This window comes from Lemur catta, chromosome 9, assembly GCF_020740605.2.
Source record: "Lemur catta isolate mLemCat1 chromosome 9, mLemCat1.pri, whole genome shotgun sequence".
NCBI lineage: Eukaryota > Metazoa > Chordata > Mammalia > Primates > Lemuridae > Lemur > Lemur catta.
In genome coordinates this window covers 17,116,690-17,137,931 of record NC_059136.1, presented here as the reverse complement: position 1 = coordinate 17,137,931, position 21,242 = coordinate 17,116,690, and the positions used below count along the sequence as shown (strand labels likewise).

Here is a 21,242-nt window from a genome sequence, read left to right as displayed (position 1 = left end):
TTCTGAAGTAAAACTGAAATAGTTCTTTTAAACTATGAGCATATGGCAGTGGTATTAGTAAGGTTTAGTGTCACTGCCTTCATTTGGGCTATGAAGAGCCCAGTTTTACCCACCATTGCTTCTGAATCTTCTCTCAAATAACAATACAGTGAAAAAGATAAAATAATATTTTCATATTATTATGAAAATAGTGTTGCCTTTGAACCCAAAAAGGTTCAAGGCATTTACAAAAATGACAATTTACAGAAGATATATGAGATGTTAAAACTCAGAGAAATACGAATTAAATCCACATCAAGAGCAGCAAAAATAAAAGTATATCACATTTTGTTGGGGAGGCTATAGAGAAACAGGCACTCTAATACAGTGTTGATGGGCACACAAACTGCTACAACTCTTTAGGAGAAGAATTTGGCAATACCTAGTAAAGCTATAAATGTACTATCTTTTGACAGAGCAAACCAGTTTCTAGAAATATTCTCTGAAGATACAGATACATCTCCAACAATATGAAAACATATACACACAAGGTTATTCAGTGCAGATTATTTGTAACTGCAAAATACCGGAAAAAACCTAAATGCTCAAGGGTAAAAGATCATTCTTTCCCTATCCTTTTTTCTCCTTGGAAGAGGTAGGGACTAATCTTTTACTCTATGTAATTTTATACTATAAATTTACATCTTGCTTCATAATCCTTTTATTTAAAAATTAAAAACATAAAAAGATTAAAGAAATAGAAAAAACATTAGGAACTTTTAATTAAGGAAGGCAGAGATGAAAAGACATTTTCTTAAAAATTACTTGTGAGCAATATAAATGTAGTTTGGGCCCCAGTGATCCAGGGCCTAAAACCCAGACCCGACAGCTTGGACACCTAGTAGGGGCATATAATTCTACTAGACCGATGCTTCCTACAGTTCACTTAATGACTACCCAGGAGTCTGTGATTTTTTTACCCTGGCTGCAAATGAGAAGAGTCATTTGGGAAAAGTTTCAAAATGCTTGCTGAAGCCCAAATAACTCAACCCACACCAATTAAGTAAAAATGGAGGAGAGCAGTTGTCAGACATTTTTAAAAATAGCCCCCAGGTTATTCTAATCAGCAGCCAGGGACATGAGAACTGTAACTTTCAAGTTTTGTGACCAGACCAGGTCAACAGAAATTTGTTCAAAGGGTTCAACTATTCCACACTTCCCTTCCTTCTACCTTCACCACTGTCTTATTTAGCCTTGTCAATAGATTTCTTGCCTCCACTGCACTACAATTTATCCTTCATCATGTTGGCAGAGCTGTCACTCTAAAATGACCTAATCCAATAGGTCTGCCTATAGGTCCAAATTTGTTAGCACGCAATAAACAGCCTTACATATAACTCCAACTTGCTTCCCAGCACCCCAGTCTTTGCTCTAAACCCGCTTAACTACTGATCCCTGCTTAAGCATGTCATGCATTATCAAATTCTATGCCTTCACACCTCCTCTTGCCTAGGATTCCTTTAGCACCTCATCAATCTTGCAAGCTTCATCTCGCCCTTCAAAACCCAGTTTCAATGTCATTTCATTCATAAAATCATCCATGCTTTTCAGAGGTAGAAATGGTCCATCCTGTATCCTCCCATAGCATGTGTACATACTTCTGCTACTTAACACATGGCACTGTAAATAGCCTGGGTTATCAAGGCCCCATTTGGAAGGGATTCACATATTCATCTACACATTTCAGTTCAATGTAACCTTGCAGGGGCCTGACAATACTAAACAAGTATTTGACTGATTATTCAATTTAATTTTAATTCTATTCCTCTCTATAGAGACTGTCTTTTTCTAAACTAGAACTAATTTGGGCACTAAAAACTCAGAATTCTGGAAAAATTAGCAGAATGATAGTAGGCACAGTGAATCTTCCTGAATTCCCAAATAAAAACAGGCAAGGCAACTACATAACAAACCAAAATCCACGGACAACACTTAGAACAACACCAGGGGACCAATGTATCCCCATCAAAGTGCAAAATGCAAGCAAGCGGGATAAACATCCAGCTATGAGATGTGTTTAGTACGTGAACATGCTGGTGCACACACATAAGAGAAAACAAAGTCAATTTCTAAAAACTCAAAAAGACTAATTTCACATAAAAATGAGCAAAACTACAAAGCTACCATGAAAGATGAGTAGAAGAATACCATCCCCACCATGAAAGCATGGCAGAAAGAATGCTCAGGAAAAAAAAAAAAAAGATCAAAACCGTTACTATCACAAAACAAGCTAAAGGCATTAAGAAAATTATATAAGACATAAAAGAACATAAGAATTAGAAAAAACTTAGAAAACAAGGGACAGAATTCAAGAGCAAATTAGAAATTTTAAAAAGTCATTGTAGATAGGAGGAACGTAAGACCAAAGAAATAGTATCTTAAGAGAAAGTGAAAAGGAGAAAACTTTTTAAAAACCAAAAAGAAATAATGCAAGAGATTTTATGAAAAAGATTTGGGAGAAAATTACAAACACTGAAGACAGGCAAAAAAGATATACCATATGGATAACAGGAGTCCCTAAAGAAGCAAACCAAAATAAGGGAAGAGAAAAATGAGTAAAAAACTATAATAAAAAAAAACCTTTCCTGATATTACTTTTGGAAAAAATCTAATTACATACAGAAAGAATTTGTATCACTGTAGGTATATGAGAGTTACCTGAGAATATCAACCCAGGAGGACTAACACCAAGATACACTAAAATAAAATTACTAAATTTTAAGAAAAAAACAGTAGGCCAAAGATTTCATATCCAACAAAGCTAACCATCAAGTGTAAAAGGACACAGATAAACCAGTCAATGCGTTAAGAACAGAGGAAATACTGTCTTCATGATCCCTTCCCATGGAATCTAATAGAGGATAACATTTCTTTTTAACAGGAAAAAAACAATTTTAATTATGTAGTATACATGAGACTCCCACAAAGAATAGAAGACTCAAAGAAGGGCCAGAGGATTGACACTTATTATAGAAAGGAAGAGGAGCTTAGGGCTTTCTAGGGGGTGGTGGAGACAAGTTATGGGAGAGTGAAGGGAAGAAATGCATGGTGAATAAAGGTTGCCTTTTTATGCAGATTAAGAGTCTCTTAAGTGATCAGTGTTGTCTCCAGAGCAGCCTAATATAGGTTATATAATCTCTTCCTGATATAGATACTTTCATTAATGAAAATTTCCTTTACAGATGTGAATTTCTTTTACAAAAGGGTAGCTTTTCAGGGCTACTCTGGTGTCTGCAGTTTCTCAAAATAACTGTTGTTAATCAATTTGTCAAAGAGGATTATTTGGGGGTGCCATGTCCCGAGTCCCAACAGTGACATAAAGTAAGCAGTGTTGGGAGATAATTCTTCAAAGTTCTCTTGGTTTCTGCAGGTATTCCAAATTAGGTACTGACTGCCCTTTGTCCCAGACTACCTTCTCATGGATGTTTATATAGTGAATAGCCTTAGAAGATAGTCTCTGCCACTGGAGTAAACACCAAATTTTCTGCAGCTTTGGAAACCAGAGATAATGTCTGTCTCTCTCCAGAGTAAAGAACTTGCTCACTGCCCATTGTAAAATATTTGAATTACCTAAATTCAGGGTTCCTCTTCTGAAATAAAACCCACTTTATATGTATGTGTGAGAATAACTTTCTGACAATCAAAATGACAAGAGACACATGGTTAGGACTGGTGACAAGCATTACATATATGCTGTACTTACTTGGAACACTGAAATTAAATGAAGGTTAAAGGGTTAAATGATATAATAGCCATATGATCTAGATATAGTAAAACCATTTTAAAATATGAGATGAGAAATGAGGACAGCATGTATAAAAAAATTTTATTGATTGCAGTTGTCAAAATTGATAATGGTAGAATTGAGGCAACCATATGCTCTGTACCAGATTGTTCTGAGAGACTATTATGGTACCTTCCAAAGAAATTTTCAAGAAATTGAAAATATTCCATTTTTTTCATGTATCTTTACCATTAAAATTTTGTAGGTATGTCAAAAAGATAGTTGATTTTTTAAAAATACCTTTACATGAGAAAATGTACAGGATGATGTTTAGCTTTTGGAAGACGGAAAAAAAGAGCATCAAAATTTTACTTTCACTGTATTTTAATCTTTGGAGATCGTAAACTGCCGTGAGCAGCAATAACTTACGTGTTTATATCTCTGCCTGGTTGGGAGACCAATTTATGTTAGCACTGGTGAACAAGGGTCCTGGAATCTTTTCAGTTATTTGTCCAGGTTTACTGGACACTAGCCATGCCCATTTCTCTGCAGATAGTTATGACTCCTCTTGCACCAAATAGCTGCAGCAGGGATCCTACAAAGCTGAGCTATTAACTATCTGGCCTGTCACAAAAAAAAATTTGCTTACCCTGGGTTAAAGCATTTCTTGATTCCTTAAAAAACAAAAACAAACAAACAAATACACTCCTGAAAGTCGATTCAGATGTAGAAATAACCGTTTAATTTATTCTTCAAAAATTCTTCTTTGTGCCCATCAAATATGCCCAATTATGTACTTAAGGATCCATTGCCTTTTACTACCCCATTTTTCCATGCCAAACTTGTATAATCAGTTAACTTAATCATAAGTTTCCTCACTAATTCTAGTCTTATCCCTTTCTCCCCTTATTCTTCCAATCAACCCTCAACTTTCACTGTAAACTGTTCTAGTCATTTGTTTTCACACTGGCCAATCGGACCTCAATTTTAAAACCAGATGGATCCTCAGTGATCTTCTGATGCAACTCCCTTTTAACCAATGAAGTTAGAAGACCTGGGTCCTACGTGTCTCTCTACTGCTTACCAACTTATGACCTTATGTAAGATCTCCACGGAAGTGAGTTCCCTCATTTGAATAACTCTATTATAATATACTTGGATTCTATGAAGTCTTAAGAGATTTAAAAGGCCTGTTTTAAATTAGTTAGTGGTAAACTCAGACAGATTAGCAGTCACAAGACCCAAGCACTGAAGATTTTCTACCTTATCTTGGTAGTTCTCAAAATGTTTAAATCTTCTACGACTGTCAGATTGGTTCTTTTTTTTTTTTTTTAAGCTCAGTGTCCTTAAATAGTCCCTTGGCTATATCAATTGTGTGTGTATGCCCCCTTTATTCCTTTTTTTTTTTTTTTTTTGAGACAGGTCTCCCTCTGTCGCCCAGGCTAGAGTGCAGTGGCGTAATCATAGTTCACTGCAGCCTCGAACTTCGGGGCTCAAGCAATCCTCCTGCCTCAGCCTTCAAAGTGCTGTGATTGCAGGCATGGACTACCATGCCCAGCCTCCCCATTTATTCTTACACTGTGATGCTCACTCTTGTAGTTCTGATTCCCAAATTATAGTTTACATTTCTCATTCCTTTTCCATTTTCCTATTTCCAGTTTCTTGTACACCTCCAGTTGCCCTTCTCCAAAACTATCACTTTCCCTTCAAAGTTAGACTCATCACAAATGCTCTAAACTTAAAAAATGGTTCCTGCCTTACCATATTTCCTATTTGTTCATTTTATTGCATGTACAGTGAACTTCATGTAGTTTATATGATAGAATTAAGTTCTGAATTTCAGAAATCACATTCCATATACATCCTATAAAGGACTAATATCCAGGATCTACAAAGAACTCAAACAAATCAGCAAGGAAAAAACCAAATAACCCCATTGAAAAGCAGGCAAAAGAGATGAACAGAAGCTTTTCAAAAGATGAAAAAATGCTCAACATCATTAATCATCAGGCAAATGCAAATTAAAACCACAATGAGATATCACCATACCCCTATCAGAATGGCATTAAAAAATCAAAAAACAACAGGTGTCAGCATAGATGTGGTGAAAAAGGAACACTTATACCCTGTTGGTGGGACTGTAAATTACTACAACCTCTATAAAAAACAGTATGGAGATTCCTCAAAGAACTAAAAGTAGACCTATCATTTGATCCAGCAATCCCACTAGTGGGTATCTACCCAAAGGAAAAGAAGTCATTTTTATCAAAAAAGACACCTGCACCCAAATGTTTACCACAGCAAAATTGAGAATTGCAAAGATATGGAATCACCCTAAGCGCCCATCAATTAATGAGTGGATAAAGAAGACGCGAGTGAGTGTGTGTGTGTGTGTGTGTGTGTGTGTGTGTGTGTGTGTGTGCGCGCGCGCGCGCACAAGGACTACTGATCACCCATAAAAAGGAATGAAATAATGCCTTTTGCAGCAACTTGGATGAAACTAGAGAACATTTTCCTCAGGGAAGTATGCCAGGAGTGGAAAAACAAACACCACATGTTTTCACTAATAAGTGGGATCTAAACAATGGGTATACATGGTCATATAATGGTATAAAGGAGACTGGAAACTAAGGAGAGGGGAGGGGAGGGCGGATGAGGGATAAAAACAGACCTATGGGGCACAATGTATACTACAAGCCCTGACTTCAGCATTATTCAGTTCACCCATGTAAACATCAAAAACATTTGTACCCCCTTCATATTTTGAAATAAAAAAGAAATTATCTTCCATAAACATTTTTTAAATTTAAAATTAAACTTGACATATAACTTGAAAGAGCATTGTATGCTAAGTCCAAACCTTGGTTCAAGTTCCAGTTCTTTTAGGGCATGTCACTAGACCTTTGAAACTCAGTTTATTCCATGCAGTTATTAACACCTACTTCACAGACAATTAAATAAAATGAAGAGTTTGAAACATTTTAATATATTCTATAAACAGTAGCCTTCTATCTCACATAACATTCAACCTTTAAAGTGTATAATTCAATGGTTTTTACTATATTCACAGTTGTGCAACCATCACTACAATCAATCTTATAACATTTTCATCACCCTAAAAAGAAATTCCCTATCCTTTAACCATCATCCCGCAATACCCACAGCCTAACTAAGCATCCACTAATCTAACTTCTGTCTATTCACCTATTCTGAGCAGTTCATATCAATGGAATCATACAATATATGGTCCTATATGACTAGCTTCTTTCACTTGGCATGTTTTTAAGGTTCATCAATTGTAGAAAGTATCAGTACTTCATTTCTTTTTATTGCCAAATAATATCCCATTATATGGATATACCATACTTTGCTTATTTATTAGCTAACGGACAACTGGGTTATCTCTACTTTCTGGCTATTACGAATAATGGTACCATAAGCACTCATGTATAACTTATTAATTATGTGGCCATTTGCTGTCATTTCTCTTAGGTAAATACCTATGAGTAGAATTGCTGGGTCACATGCTAATTTCATAGTTAACTTTTGAGGGACTCCCAAACTGATTTCTACAGTGGTTACACCATTTTACAGTCCCACCAACAATGTATAAAGGTTCTAATTTATCCACATCCTTGCCAACATTTGTTACTGTCTGTCTTTGGGAGTACAGCCATCCCAGTGGGTGTGAAGGGGCATCTCACTATGGTTTTTGATATACATTTTCCTGATGGCTAATGATATTAAACATCTTTTCATGTGTTTATCGTACATCTGTGGATCTTCTTTGAATAAATGTCTATTCAAATCCTTTGCTCATTTTTCAATTCAATTATCTTTTTATTGCTGAGTTATAAGAGTTCTTTGTGTTATCTGGAAAGAAGTCCCTTATCAGACATATGATTTACAAGTATTTTTCTCCCTCTCTCTGAGTTATCTTCTCACTTTTTCTGGAAGAGATAGGGTCTCAATCTGTTGCCCAGGCAGGAGTGCAGTGGTGCTATCATAACTCACTGTTATCTCCAACTCCTGAACTCTCACCTTGGCCTCCCAGAGTGCTAGAATTATAGGTGTGAGCCACTGTGCCTGGCCGATGGGAGACTTTTATTACTGCTTATGCTGACAAGACTATTTTTAAAAATCTTCCAAAAAACCCATTCTTGGAGGGATGACTGTTGAGGACTTCAATTCTGTCACAGTCTCTCTTTGAAGAGGCTCAGAAGTAACATAGCTCTGTGTTCCCAGTACAATAGTCAACATATTTAACAACCAAAGAATTACAAGTTATATACCCCTCTTATCTCTATGTATCTTCTGATGACATTTTTTCTGGGCTGCCCTCTCAAAAGAAAACTGAAGCAGGCTGGGCGCGGTGGCTCACGTCTGTAATCCTAGCACTCTGGGAGGCCGAGGCGGGTGGATCGCTCGAGGTCAGGAGTTCGAGACCAGCCTGAGCAAGAGCGACACCCCGTCTCTACTAAAAAAATAGAAAGAAATTATCTGGCCACCTAAAATATATATAGCAAAAATTAGCCGGGCACGGTGGCACATGCCTGTAGTCCCAGCTACTCGGGAGGCTGAAGCAGTAGGATCGCTGAAGCCCAGGAGTTTGAGGTTGCTGTGAGCTAGGCTGATGCCACGGCATGCACTCTAGCCTGGGCAACAGAGCGACACTCTGTCTCAAAAAAAAAAAAAAAACAAACTAAAGAGGGTATTAGGAAAAAGAAATGTCATGTGATAATGGCTAATTATAGCTATGGTCTCCAATAAATGATCTAGCATCTACTTTAAAAAAATTATAAAAAAAGGCAACTTAAAATCAATGCATACAGAAAGATGGAAATATTATAATAAGAGGAGAAATCAATGAAACTGAAAACAAAATAAAGAATATTAATGAAAACAAAAGTTGGTCTTTTGAAAACGTCAATAAAATTGTCAAACCTCTAGCAAGACTGACCAAGAAATAAGGAAAGACAAATTACCAATATCAAGAATGAAAAAAATAACATTACAAATCATACAAAATTAAAAATAAGGGAATATTATGAACAATTTTATGCCCATAAATTTAACGTACATGATCAAGACAAATACTTTGGAATATATAAACCAGCAAAGCTACCAAACAAATAAATGACAAAAAAAAAAACCTAACAAAGAAAAAATATATAACCTGAATAATCCTATATAAAATTACAGAAACTGAATTTGTAGTTAAAACCCTTCCCACAAAGAAAACTCCAGCACCAGATGGCTATGCTGGTGAATTCTACCAAATATTTAAGGAAAAAAAATAGTATCAATTGTATATGAACTCTACCACTACCCACAAGAGGAAGGACTACTTCCCAACTTCTTGTTTTGAGGTTAGTAGCTTTCCCCATACCCAAACCTGATAAAAACAATATAAAAATGTACTGACCAATATCCTTCACAAACAATGAAACAAATATCTTCACAAAGCATTAGTAATTCAATTCAGCAATATATAAAATGGCTAGTACATCACAATTAAGTAGAATTTCTCTTACGAATGCAAGGCTGTTCAACAATCAAAATGCAAGATATTCACCGTATCAACAGATTAAGAAGAAAACCTACATGATAATCCCAGTCAACACCTGCAAACAGCACTGACAAAATTGTTCATTCATTAAAAAAAAAAAAATTCAGTAAACTAACATAAAAGGAAACTTCTTCAAACTAATAAATGGCAAAATAGAAATAGAAGGTAACTTCCTTAACCTGGTAAAAAGGCATCAACAGAAACATCGTACTTAATGGTGAAAGACAGAATGCTCTCACCCAATATGGGGAGTAAGGCAAGTATGCCTGCTCACCATTACTATTCAAAAACATCCTTAAAGTCCTAGCCAGTGCAAGAAAGCAAGAAAAAGAAATAAACAGCATACAGATTGGAAAGGAAGTTTAAGTAAAACTGCTTCTATATACAGATGACATCATTGTCTATGCAGAAAAATCCCAAGGAACCTACTAAAACCATTCCTAGGTACTAGTAAATTTAAGAAGGTTATGAAGTCACTATGAAAAAAAAAAAAACCAACATTATTTCTACACACTGACAATGCACAAAATTTTTTTTAAAAAATATTTACAATAGCACCAAGAAACCCAAGATATTTAATTATTAATCTAACAAAACATATGCAGGATCCATATGCCAAAGACTACAAAACAGTGGCGAAAGAAATCAAACAATGGGGAGATAACACCATGTTCAAGTTTGAAAGATTCAATATTATTAAGATGTTAATTCTCCCAAATTGATCTACAGATTCAGCCCAATCCAAATGAAATCCCAGAATATTCTTTTTGGAAGGAGATAAAAATTAACAAGCTTATTCTAAAATTTACATAGAAAGAGAAAGGAGATAAAATAGCCAAAACTATTTTTTAAAAAAGGACAAATTAGGAGGATTCACACTATAGGATTTCCACACTTAATATAAAGCTATAGTAATCAAGGCAGAAGTTAACTAGTACAAGGGTAGACACATATAGATCAGCAGAACAGACTAGGGAATCCAGAAATAGACATATGGCCAAGTGATTTCTGACAAAGATAGAAAGGCAATTAAGTGGAGAACAAATAACCTTTTCAATAAAATTGTTCTTCAAAATATTGGATATCCATACGAAAAAAGTTTTCTGCTCATATCTCATAGCACATAGAAAATTTAACTTACAACTTTTAAAGGAAACACAGGAAAAAAATCTTTGTTACCTTGGGTTTGGCAAAAGATTTCTAAGATACAAACAAAACCAAAAGTATGACTGATGAAAGCAAAAATTAACAAACTTGATGTAATCAAAATTTAAAACTTACCCTCTGAAAAAGACACTGTTAAGAGAAGGAAAAGGCAAACCACAGACTGGAAAAAAAAATATTTACAAAACAATACCCGATAAAGGACCTGTATCCTGATTATATTTAACAAATTCTTAAAACTCAATAATTTCTATGCACCAAAAAGGATAACAGAATAAAAATGTAATCCACAGAATGGAAGAAAATATTTACAAATTGTATATCTGCAAATATTCTGGAGGTTAATTAATATCCACAATATATAAAAAGCTCCAGCAACTTAACACTAAAAAATAAGCAACCTGATTCAAAAATGGGCAAAAGACATTGAACACAGTGAATTCTACATTATGTACGTTTTGCCACAATTTTTAAAACCTCTATAATAAGAAAACAAACAACCCAATTAAAAATGGGCAAAAGATTTGAATACATTTTATCAAAGAAGATATGTGGAAGACAAGCACATCAACAGATGCTCATTATCATTAATCTGTACAGATATGCAAACTAAAACTATTAGAAAATGAGATATTGCTAGACCCTATTAGAATGACTAAAATTTTTTTTTAAATCTGATAATATAGAGGTTGAGCATCTATAATCCGAAAATCTGAAATCCAAAATGCTCCAATGAGCATTTCTGTTGAATGTCATGTCAGCCCTCAAAAAGTTTTGAACTTTGGAGTATTCTGGATTTCAGATTTGGGGTGATCAACCTGTATCATGTGTTGATGAGGATACAGAGCAACTGGAGCTCGTACACACTGCTGGTAGGAATGCAAGATGGTACAGAGTTTGGCAGTTTCTTATAAAATTAAACAATTACCATATGACCCATTGCAATTCCATTCCTAAGTATTTACCCAAGAGACATGAAAAGTTATGTCCATACAAAAACCTGTACACTAAACCAGATTTATTCATAATCACTAAAAACTGTAAACAACCCAAACGTACAACTGGACAATAAACAAATTATTATACATTCATACAATGAAATGCTACTCAGCAATAAGAAGGAACTAACTACTGATACAAGCAACATTATGGAGAAATCTCATGCACTAAGTTTAAGAGGTCAGCCTTAAAAGGCTGTATATTGTATGAGTCCATTTGTATGATATTCTGGAAAAGGCAAAAGTATACGAACAGAAAATGTATCACTGGTTGTCAAGTGCTGGGTGGGGGGTGGAGACGACTATGAATGGGCACAACGGAAAGTTTTAGGGTGATGGAACTGTTTCTATATTTTAATTGTGGTGGCAGTTCTATGACTATATGTGCTGGTCAAAACTGTATACTAAGGATGAATTTTACTGTATATAAATCATTCCAATAAAAATAAAGGTATTAAGAAAAATAAATGTAATTGATAAATAACACCAATTCATTGATATCACAACCAGCTAATTAAACAGTCATAAGGCAAAAAGTTATTTTATATGTTTAATCATATATATGTGATTTAAATATGCTACCTATCACCACATTTCAAACAAAAGGAGTGCATATTTCAGCTTTATAAAGTAAAAATTAAGGTTAGTATTATTTAATGACTTCCTTCACCACTTAGTGAGACATAAAAAAGTCAACTATTAATATATCTTATCTGAAAACAACTTTTTTCAAATAATTAATTTACCTATTATCTATTATGTACAAATTCAAACATTCATGAGATAATCAGGGGCAGGGTTCAGGAACATGCTTTTCCAAACTCTTTCTATTTTCCTAATAATGGATACCGCTGGTAGAAATAGTAAATGACCTATATTTAAATATTCTCTACTCTCTTTCTGTACATTCTCTGAGGAGGAGAGTAACCAGTAGAATCAGTTCTCTTCAAAGGAAGAAAAGAGAATTAACTTTATCAACTGGTAAAGTATGAACTGGTGTTATTAGTCTCATTTTAAGCACGTAAAAACCAAGGCTTTAGAAGGGGACTGAATCACTTGCCCATTTCTAAAGCAAGAGAAAAGCAGAACAAGGATTCAAATTCAGGGCAATCTCACTTCAGACAAAGTTGTTAACTCCTACTAAGTTTCCTACTAATCTCTCTCCACTCATCTGCAATTGTTTAGTAACAGCTTGAGTTTACATGTTTCAAATCAACAAGTATCTTTTAAGATCTTATTATGCACACCACTTGGTTTAATTTTAAACTTCAAGCTTACAATATGTGCATATACACTCAGAAAGGTTGAAGCAGTTTATAATTTACACTAATGTACAAAGTCTTTTATCTAATCACTCAAAATTAAAAAAAAAATCACTTTTTAAAGAATAAAAACAGCAAAGACACAGATAACCAAAAAGTATATATGAAAAAGTAATCGTGTTCACTTTTGACCTTAATAAAAAATTTATTGTGACTCTAATTTTAAACAAAAGAATATAGAAAAATTTCCCCCCCTTTCTTGTGGCTTCCTGACATCTGGCTTTCCTCTATTGTTTTCAAAAGCTGCCAGTATCCTGAGTTATACACAGATTATTTACTGCAACAGAAACTTACCCTGTGAAGCGTCACTGTGTGTTGTTCCCATATAGCTGTTTCCTCCATTGCAATGTTCTGATAAAGAAAAAAAAAAATCATTTACCTATTAAGAAAATGTCCTTAAAGAAGTGAAGTGAACAAGAACATCCCGCAAACAATTTAGCAAACTGAGATACCAAAATTCATACTATTAATATTAGAGATACTCTAAAAGGAACTTCGTAATTATGGAAGGTTTTTCGTTTGCTTTTGTTTTAAGAGACAGGAAACTACACACAGGAACTTCCTTTGTTTTTAACTTAATTTGGACAGATGTGCTCTATATTCATTTCATGCTGGCTGAAATCTGTACTTAAGCTAATTCTGGAACTTTATACTTAACATCAGCGAAGAATAAAAGCTGAAACGGTATTATTTTAAAATATCTAAGGGCACATAAACATTTAAAAGCATTCCTTACATTTTGCAAAGGAAGGAATAGTTAAATACCTCTGAACACAGTAATTATAAATATACATGCTACAGGAAAACAGATAAAATCATTTGATGCTTTAATGTCACAATTAAACATGACTACTCTACCTAGCTTGTTTTACTACAGAATTACATTCTCAAGCTTTGCTTATGAACATAAAAAAATGGCTTTTCTAATATATATATTACACACATCAGAAATAAAAAATAAAAACAACAATCTGTAATACGCCCCCAAGGATCACCATAAAAGTGACATAAGCTCCAACTCAACAGGTCCTACTCAAACCATAGCATAGTTCAGTTAGTTTCACATCCTTGTCATGAACCTCTCACTATACTGGAAAATAAATTATCAAAAGGATGAGCAGTAAAGAATTTAAAATATTAATAAATTTCTCTTAAATCGGGTTAATTGTTCTTGGAGGCTTAAGTAATTCAATCCCTCTTAATGTTACCATTTTGTGGAAGTGGGGCTCCTAAAAATGTATTCATTTACAAATGAATATTTTAAAAAAGATTTTTCAGAGTTATCTGAGCATGACATTCTCAGAACATCACTCATCACCCACTATTAGGAATGCGTATTTCACAAGTGACATGTTTTCTGTTATACTGCTGTTATTAGCATCAAGAGAATATGGTATCTAGGTGCCATGAACCCATTTCTCCTTTCCCACAACAACTTTAATTGAAGATTAATGCCATTTTAGAAAATAAATCCCTATAAAGAAAGCCTGCTTCTCTAAATTCAAAGCAACTAGATTAACTTTCCTGCCAGATGAATAAGAGAGTAGAGAGAAAGGATCTCTCTGTTCACTCCCACAGATAAGAACTGCCAACCTTACCAGCATTTTGTTTCAATCTTCCAATCAAGTGCAGCAAAACTTCCCTTTAATGAGACCTCTGCTGGAAACAAAGCTGTTTTGTTTTTTAACAAAAACTGACTGGGATTTAATGTGTTAAAAAAAGAAAACTCTTCCATCAATGAGAAGCAATGAGGGTATAAGTAAATCTGTTAAACATCAACAGCCCCACTGAAATATACATGATTAAACTATCTGCAATAACTGCCAGTTTGTCCAATCTCAGCTGACATTAAGAATGAGAACTGCTTGCATAGCTCAAAGCTCATCTTTTCTTGATCCACTTCATTCACTAGTGACATTGCTTTACCGACTTTTTAATCCCTTTCCTATCAGTCCAAACTGCAAGTGATCTGATAACATGCATTTATTCTCCCTGATAACATACTCTTTGGTATGAAACAGTTTATCATCCTCCCTGTGGTTTTAATGAACACATACTTTTCCATTTTGTAAAAAGAATATTAACCAAATGGGGAAATTCACTTAATGTTGGGGGGAAAGCAGGTTATGAAACTGCTTGTACACCATGCTGATTTTGTTTAAACATGAGTAGGAAAAGAAGGCTGAAAGGATACATAAAATGTTTTACATTGATCATCTATCATCTTCAAAGTGAAGAGACTGTGGATGACATTTTTTCATCAGGTGTTTTATTCTTTTAGCTTATCTGTCTCCATTCCCAATCAGAACTGGCCACATATTTTAAACCATATTCACCAAATCCCATTCCTACATGAAACTTCAAAAACAGACTGTCCCCTATTTATAATGGGTCAACTTTATGATGGGGCCCATACAACCATTCTGCTCTTCTCTTTCAGTACAGTATTCAATAAATTACATGACACATTCAACACTTTATTCACTTTATTATAAAATTGGCTTTTATGTTAGATGATTTTGCCCAACTATAGGCTAATGTAAAGTGTTCTTTCTTAGCATGCTTACGGTAGGCTGGGCTAAGTGATGATGTTTGGTAGGTGTATTAAATGCATTTTCAACTTTTAATATTTTCAATTTATGATGAGTTTATCAAGACACAGCCCCACTGTGAGTTGAGGAACATCTGTATCTATTTTTAATTTGGCTTTTAGGAAAATCAAGTAATGGTTAAGAAGCTTATTTTATATCTTATCATTAATACTAAAAAGTGCATATTCTACTGTTACTAAGAAATCTATACATTAAGGTCTTAACATACAATCTCCAGGAGAAGTGCAATAAGAGAAATTTATTTTGTTTGCATAAGGGGAAAAAATTAAAATACTAAAACATAATTGTTCTCAGCATTCCATGTCAAAATCAGTATAGTTCTTCGGCGAAGGAATTAGAAAAATACACATCTCAAAATACACAACTTCCCAAAAAGGGTGATGTAATAGCTCACTTCTCTGTTAAAGTCAAACATAGCTTTATTAGCTTAATTTATCTGAAGGCAGACCTATGTACAGGAAGGTAATAGAGAATGAAATTCAAACGGAGTGGTTAGTTAGGCTCTTGACCAGCCATTAAACCAACTTAATATATAATATAAATTAGTTACTATGTTTTACCACTCATCTTTTTTTTTAATCACAGAAAAATGTATTCCTAGTTTAAACTATAGATCGTTGTCATCTTTCTCTACCCTTTCATTTGCTTCAGTGGCAAAAGCAGCAATATTCTATCCATAGTTGTTCATATAACCAGGCAGTCCTCCTGAGTTCTGAATGAAGTGAGGGACAGATGGATGAACACAAAGATACATGATAATGCAGATACAGTAAAATGATAATGGTAGAATCTCAGTGGTTGGGATTCAAGTATCCTTTGTAAACTTCTTTCAACCTTGTTATACATGTTTCAAAGTGATCACTAGTAAAATGGGGAGAAAACAAAGGAGCTCCTTCTAGTAAATCACTCAGAAATGGTGGCTAAAATTGATATAAAACATTTATGGTACCAGTATATTTGTCAGGTAGTATTTTCATGAGCATTCCATAAAGAAAAACATGTTCACTAGTGACTGAGAATTTTGACGCTTGAAGAAAAAAGGGGGGGGTGGGAGGGGCTCCTTTGAAAGAATACCTAAGGAACAAGTGGCTTCTGGGATAGAGAAATGAAAACCAGGGTGGGGGGAGTCTGTCTTTTTCACTGTGAGCCCTTTGCTTCATTTAATCACATTCTTCTGCAACTTACTGAAATAGATGATTTTTAAAACTTAATATTCTAATTGTAAACTTGCTTGTCATTTTTCTTATTTGAAAAAATGCAGAATGAATAATTGCATAACTTGCACAAGGACCTTCTGGTAAATTACCAGTCTCATTCCTAAAGCACTTCAACTTGTAGGAGACCAAAAAGAAAATGTATTATTCCTTTAAGCATGATTCTAGCATATCATTCCCTAGTAACTCTGAAAGATGCAGTTAAACAGAAAATGAACTAGACCAGAAATAATGAGACCACAGCCCAAATCTGCCATTAACAAGAAACATGACCTTAGTTTTTCTCACCTATAAAATGAGGGAATTGGATGAAATTATCTTAAATAAAAAGACCTTTCCAGCTCCAAAATTCTATTAGACTATAACTACAATGAACAGGCTACAAATTCAATAATTAGTGAAGCACTGCAGGCATCAAAAGTGATTACAATTCATGGTTGCTGGATTCTGAGTTCTGCGTACATTTCTAAGTCAGCATCAACTGACTAGAATCACAATTTCTGAAGAAGCAAAAAGCTGCATTTCAGAATCTGCCAAGAGTTTGTTTGGTTTCTTTGTTCTAAGTTCCAGCTGGCAAAGACACTACTCAGATCACCAACTCTGAAAGGCTTCCTGCCAAAACTTCAGATCCCAATTCCAGGCAGTTTCACTGTCCTTTAGGACTGATTACAAAACTAATGGGCAAAGACAGGAAGGCACAGGAACTGACGAGACAAGATGAACCTACAATTGAGAGAAAACCAAATCGAAAACAGAATCCATAAAGCAAGTATATGCCAAATGAAAGAACTCCTTAACATTATCTAAATATACAGCCAGTTAAATTTTACTATCCTTATGGCTGTAATTTCAAAAACGACCCATTCATTTATTCAACAAATGTTTATAAATATGGTAAATGTTCTGAAGACCAAAAATAGATCCTTCCCTCTCCCTAGGGGCTCAAAGAAGCAACTTAAAACACAAGATAAATGGTACATAAGAGGTGTCATGTAAGATGTAGAAAGTCTCTGCCGACTATGAAGATCAGAGACCAATTCCCCAAGAAAGCAGCATCTGAGTTCAAGCTTGAAGGATGACTAGAAAAAAAAGGGGGAAAGATGTTTTCAGGAAAAGAAATAGCATGTCAGTAAGCAAGACTGTATGATGCTGCACATGACACTGGCTTTGATGTGACTGAGTTGTACAATATGGGGAATAGGCAGAGGGTAAAAAGAGAAGTTGCAAGGTACCAGATTACAACAAGCCTTGTAACCTAATGCCAAGGACTTTAACTCAATCGGAAAACACTAGAGAATTTTAGACAATTGAATGACATAGTCAGAATTCATTCTGAAGACTATAATGTGGAAGATGGATCTGAGGGGAAAAAACCAGAAAGAAAGTTAAAGTGAAAGGAGAGGGGAGGAGTTAAAGATGGCTCTTAGGTTTCTGAATTCGGCAGCTAAGTTTAAGCAGGAGGAGAAAGATTACAAGTACAGTTTTAGATATGCTTAACTTAAGGTGCCTGTGGAACTATCAAAGGAGATGAGGGCGATAGGCAGTTAGATACACAGGTTTGACGACTGCGACTGAGATCTGGAGTAGATAAAGATCTAATAGTACACAAGGTAGTAGTATTGAAGTCACAAGAAAAGATCCAGTTTGCAAAGGACTAAGATGACCCTATAGACTACCAATATTGTAGGGGGGAAAAGGAAGAAGCAAAGGAACTTGAGAAACAGCAGCCAATGAGGATACATGCAAACCAATTAAGCTAACACAAAAATCATTAGTTGTCCAGACAATATACCAAAACAAAATATAAAAACTTAAGTTCTCTCAATTTTTGAGATCAATATAGCTTATCTGACATCATGAAAGAATAAAATTTTGATGAATTAAAAAAACTGTTAGACCCTTAAATATTATTAAATATAGGCACCTGAAGTAGATTATTCAGTACTACCTCTTAAAGCACACTGAACACTCTTGACGACTTGCAGTCCCCCAGGAGGGAAATCAAGTAGTAAAGGGAGCTGGAATACTCTGGTGACCTCTCTGGGTTCCCTCTGTGAGCCAAGATGCTACACTGGACTGTTTCTGACCTCTTCTGTGCTCCAAAGTGTTTGGCGTTTTTATTTTTATGTTTTGTGGTTTTTTTTTTTTTTTTTTTTGCTTTTTTCCATCCAAAATAGAAGGCAACATCACCTATAGAGATGAAGCTGAGCCAGGAACTTAAGAAGTACAATGTAAGTTTTAGTGAATAAAACAAATGGCTCTTACCCTTCATTGAAGTTTCAATTATGTAATTCCAAACTGTGATCACTGCTATGCAAATGAAATACAAACAGAACAGTGTATATACTTAAATGTAGGGGAAAATAGATATATCTAGACTGATTTGAAGGCCTGTCATTTAAATTCTCAAAATGGAGATGACCAAGTGGTGGTAAAGATCTAAAATCAAATGAAGAGAGGTCCTAGAGATACTCAGACATTCAATAAACTTCACAAATACAAGATAAAAATTCAGTAAGTATAAGAAAATGATCAAAATAAAAGTGCATCAACTATGGGATGAAAGTCTCCCTAGAAATTAAGTAAATTTAGCATCCAACATCCCACTATACTCAACATCAGTTAAATTTACAAATATATTATTTTGTCCACCCCTTGGCTAACAATTTAGGAGACAAATGATGAGATGGATACAATTAGGAGATATTAAAAGAAGACATAGCGAACTTAGAATTTTCTGATTGATCAAAGCTGGAGATTTGCTAAAAATTAAGTTCACAGATAAGTTGCTATAACAGTTGCTGTACTAAAATCAGAGAGAAAGCGTATCAGGTTAAAAGTTACTATTATGTTCACATTAAACATTGAGAAATTCCCATTAAAGACAGTTACTAACATTACAGAAAATTCAAAATCTAGAGTGCTTTCCAGTTATCAAAAATGAAACCATTTTTAGGTATGGCATTTTTCTAATGGCTGAAGATGCATAAAAGTCCTCCTGATTTTCCAGGTGGGAAGGAGGAAGAAGGGAATGGGGTAGCAGGGATGAAGAGGCAATAACATTTCACTGAGTCTATCTTTTTGTGTATCTTTGACTCTTAGAACCCCAGTATAACTTCATGATATAGCCTTCACAGATCAAAAAAAAAAAAAAAAAAACCATTAAAACCAACGAAGATATGGGGGGAAAGGGAGGAATACAAAATGGAATAAAAACAGTAACAAATGAACATAACTATATTACAAGTGAATAATGTAACTATACTGAAGAAGGCAGGGAAGAAAAGGTTAACTTTTCTGAAAATCTATTATTTCAAAATAAAAAGTTTAAAGAAAAACGTTATAAGATATATGAAAAAATGCAGAAAATTAACAATTTTGTTAAAAAAACATATTAATATACTCACAGGAAAAACGCTTGGTTTCAGAGTTGTGTGTTTCAATTTTTATATATTCCACAATAAACACACGAACTTTATAATCCATGAAAAGTGGCAAATGTCATTTTTGAATAACAAAACAAAAAACAGGCAAAAGTGATATATACTGTTAGAAGTCAGAGCTGGCCATGGTGGCTCCTGCCTGTAATCCCAGCACTTTGTGAAGCAAAGGTGGAAGGATCACCTGACCCCAAGAGTTCAAGATCAGCCAGGACAACATAGCGAGACTCTGACTCTAGAAAAAATAAAATTAGCTGGGTATGGTGGCATGCACCTAGTCCTAGCTACTCAGGAGGCTGAGGCTACCCAGGTGTTCGAGGCTGCAGTGAGCTATGATCCTACCACTGCACTCCATCTCTGGGTGACAGAGCAAGACCCCATTTCTAAAAAAGAAAAAAGTCATAATAGGGCTACCCTTGTGTATGCAGTGAGTGGAAGGGCAAAAAGGTTGGAGGGGGTACTCCTGGGTAATGTTCTTTCTTGGTCTCGGTGATGAACAAACACGTGTATTCACTTTGAAAATTCATCAATCTGTATACACCTATGATTTGTTTACTGTGTTACATTATAAAAATTCAAAATAAAGTAAGTTAACAGCAAGGATTGTAAGTAACTTAACTGCAATGAATTAAAATAAATCAAATACGCTTCAATCCATCCATATGTTCACGGTGATTTTTAAAAATGAAAAGCACTGGCAGAACTCATTATTTTGAAAAACTGGTATACACAGGGCAAGAATCAAATATTTATTCTGCCTTTCCTATACAAACAGTACTGGGGGTAACCAAACAGCATATGAAGCAGGAAAGTTTCCCTTCTTAGAGGTATTTCAGCTAATCAATGAAGAAAGAATAAAATTTGAATATCATCATTTACAACACCTAGTGAATTAAGTGATCTAGACATTGATCATCAATGGTTGCTGACATCATCAAAAACCAACAAAAATCCCGGGAACCTTCTACCCCTTATGAAGTAGTCTTGTAAAAACCAACCAAAAAAAAAAAAAGAAGAAGAAAGAAAAAAAAAATCAAATCTGAATCCAATCAAGGCTCTAGATCTGTGCTATCATACAGTAGCCACCAGCCATATGTGGCTACTGAGCACTTAAAATGTGAACTGAATGCTAGTCCAAATTGAGATGTGCTATCTGTGTA

The 21,242-nt window shown here is 34.7% G+C and overlaps 1 protein-coding gene across 5 annotated transcripts in view; it reads right to left on the bottom strand.

The window, feature by feature from the left end:
• Window positions 1–21,242, bottom strand: part of TJP1 (tight junction protein 1) — a 96,067-nt gene that overhangs the window by 63,059 nt on the left and 11,766 nt on the right. For all 5 annotated transcript variants that reach the window (XM_045561524.1, XM_045561525.1, XM_045561526.1 and 2 more), the window contains exon 2: window positions 13,111–13,167. In XM_045561524.1, coding sequence (XP_045417480.1) covers window positions 13,111–13,167 — 57 coding nt within the window. The remainder of the gene's footprint in view (window positions 1–13,110; window positions 13,168–21,242) is intronic.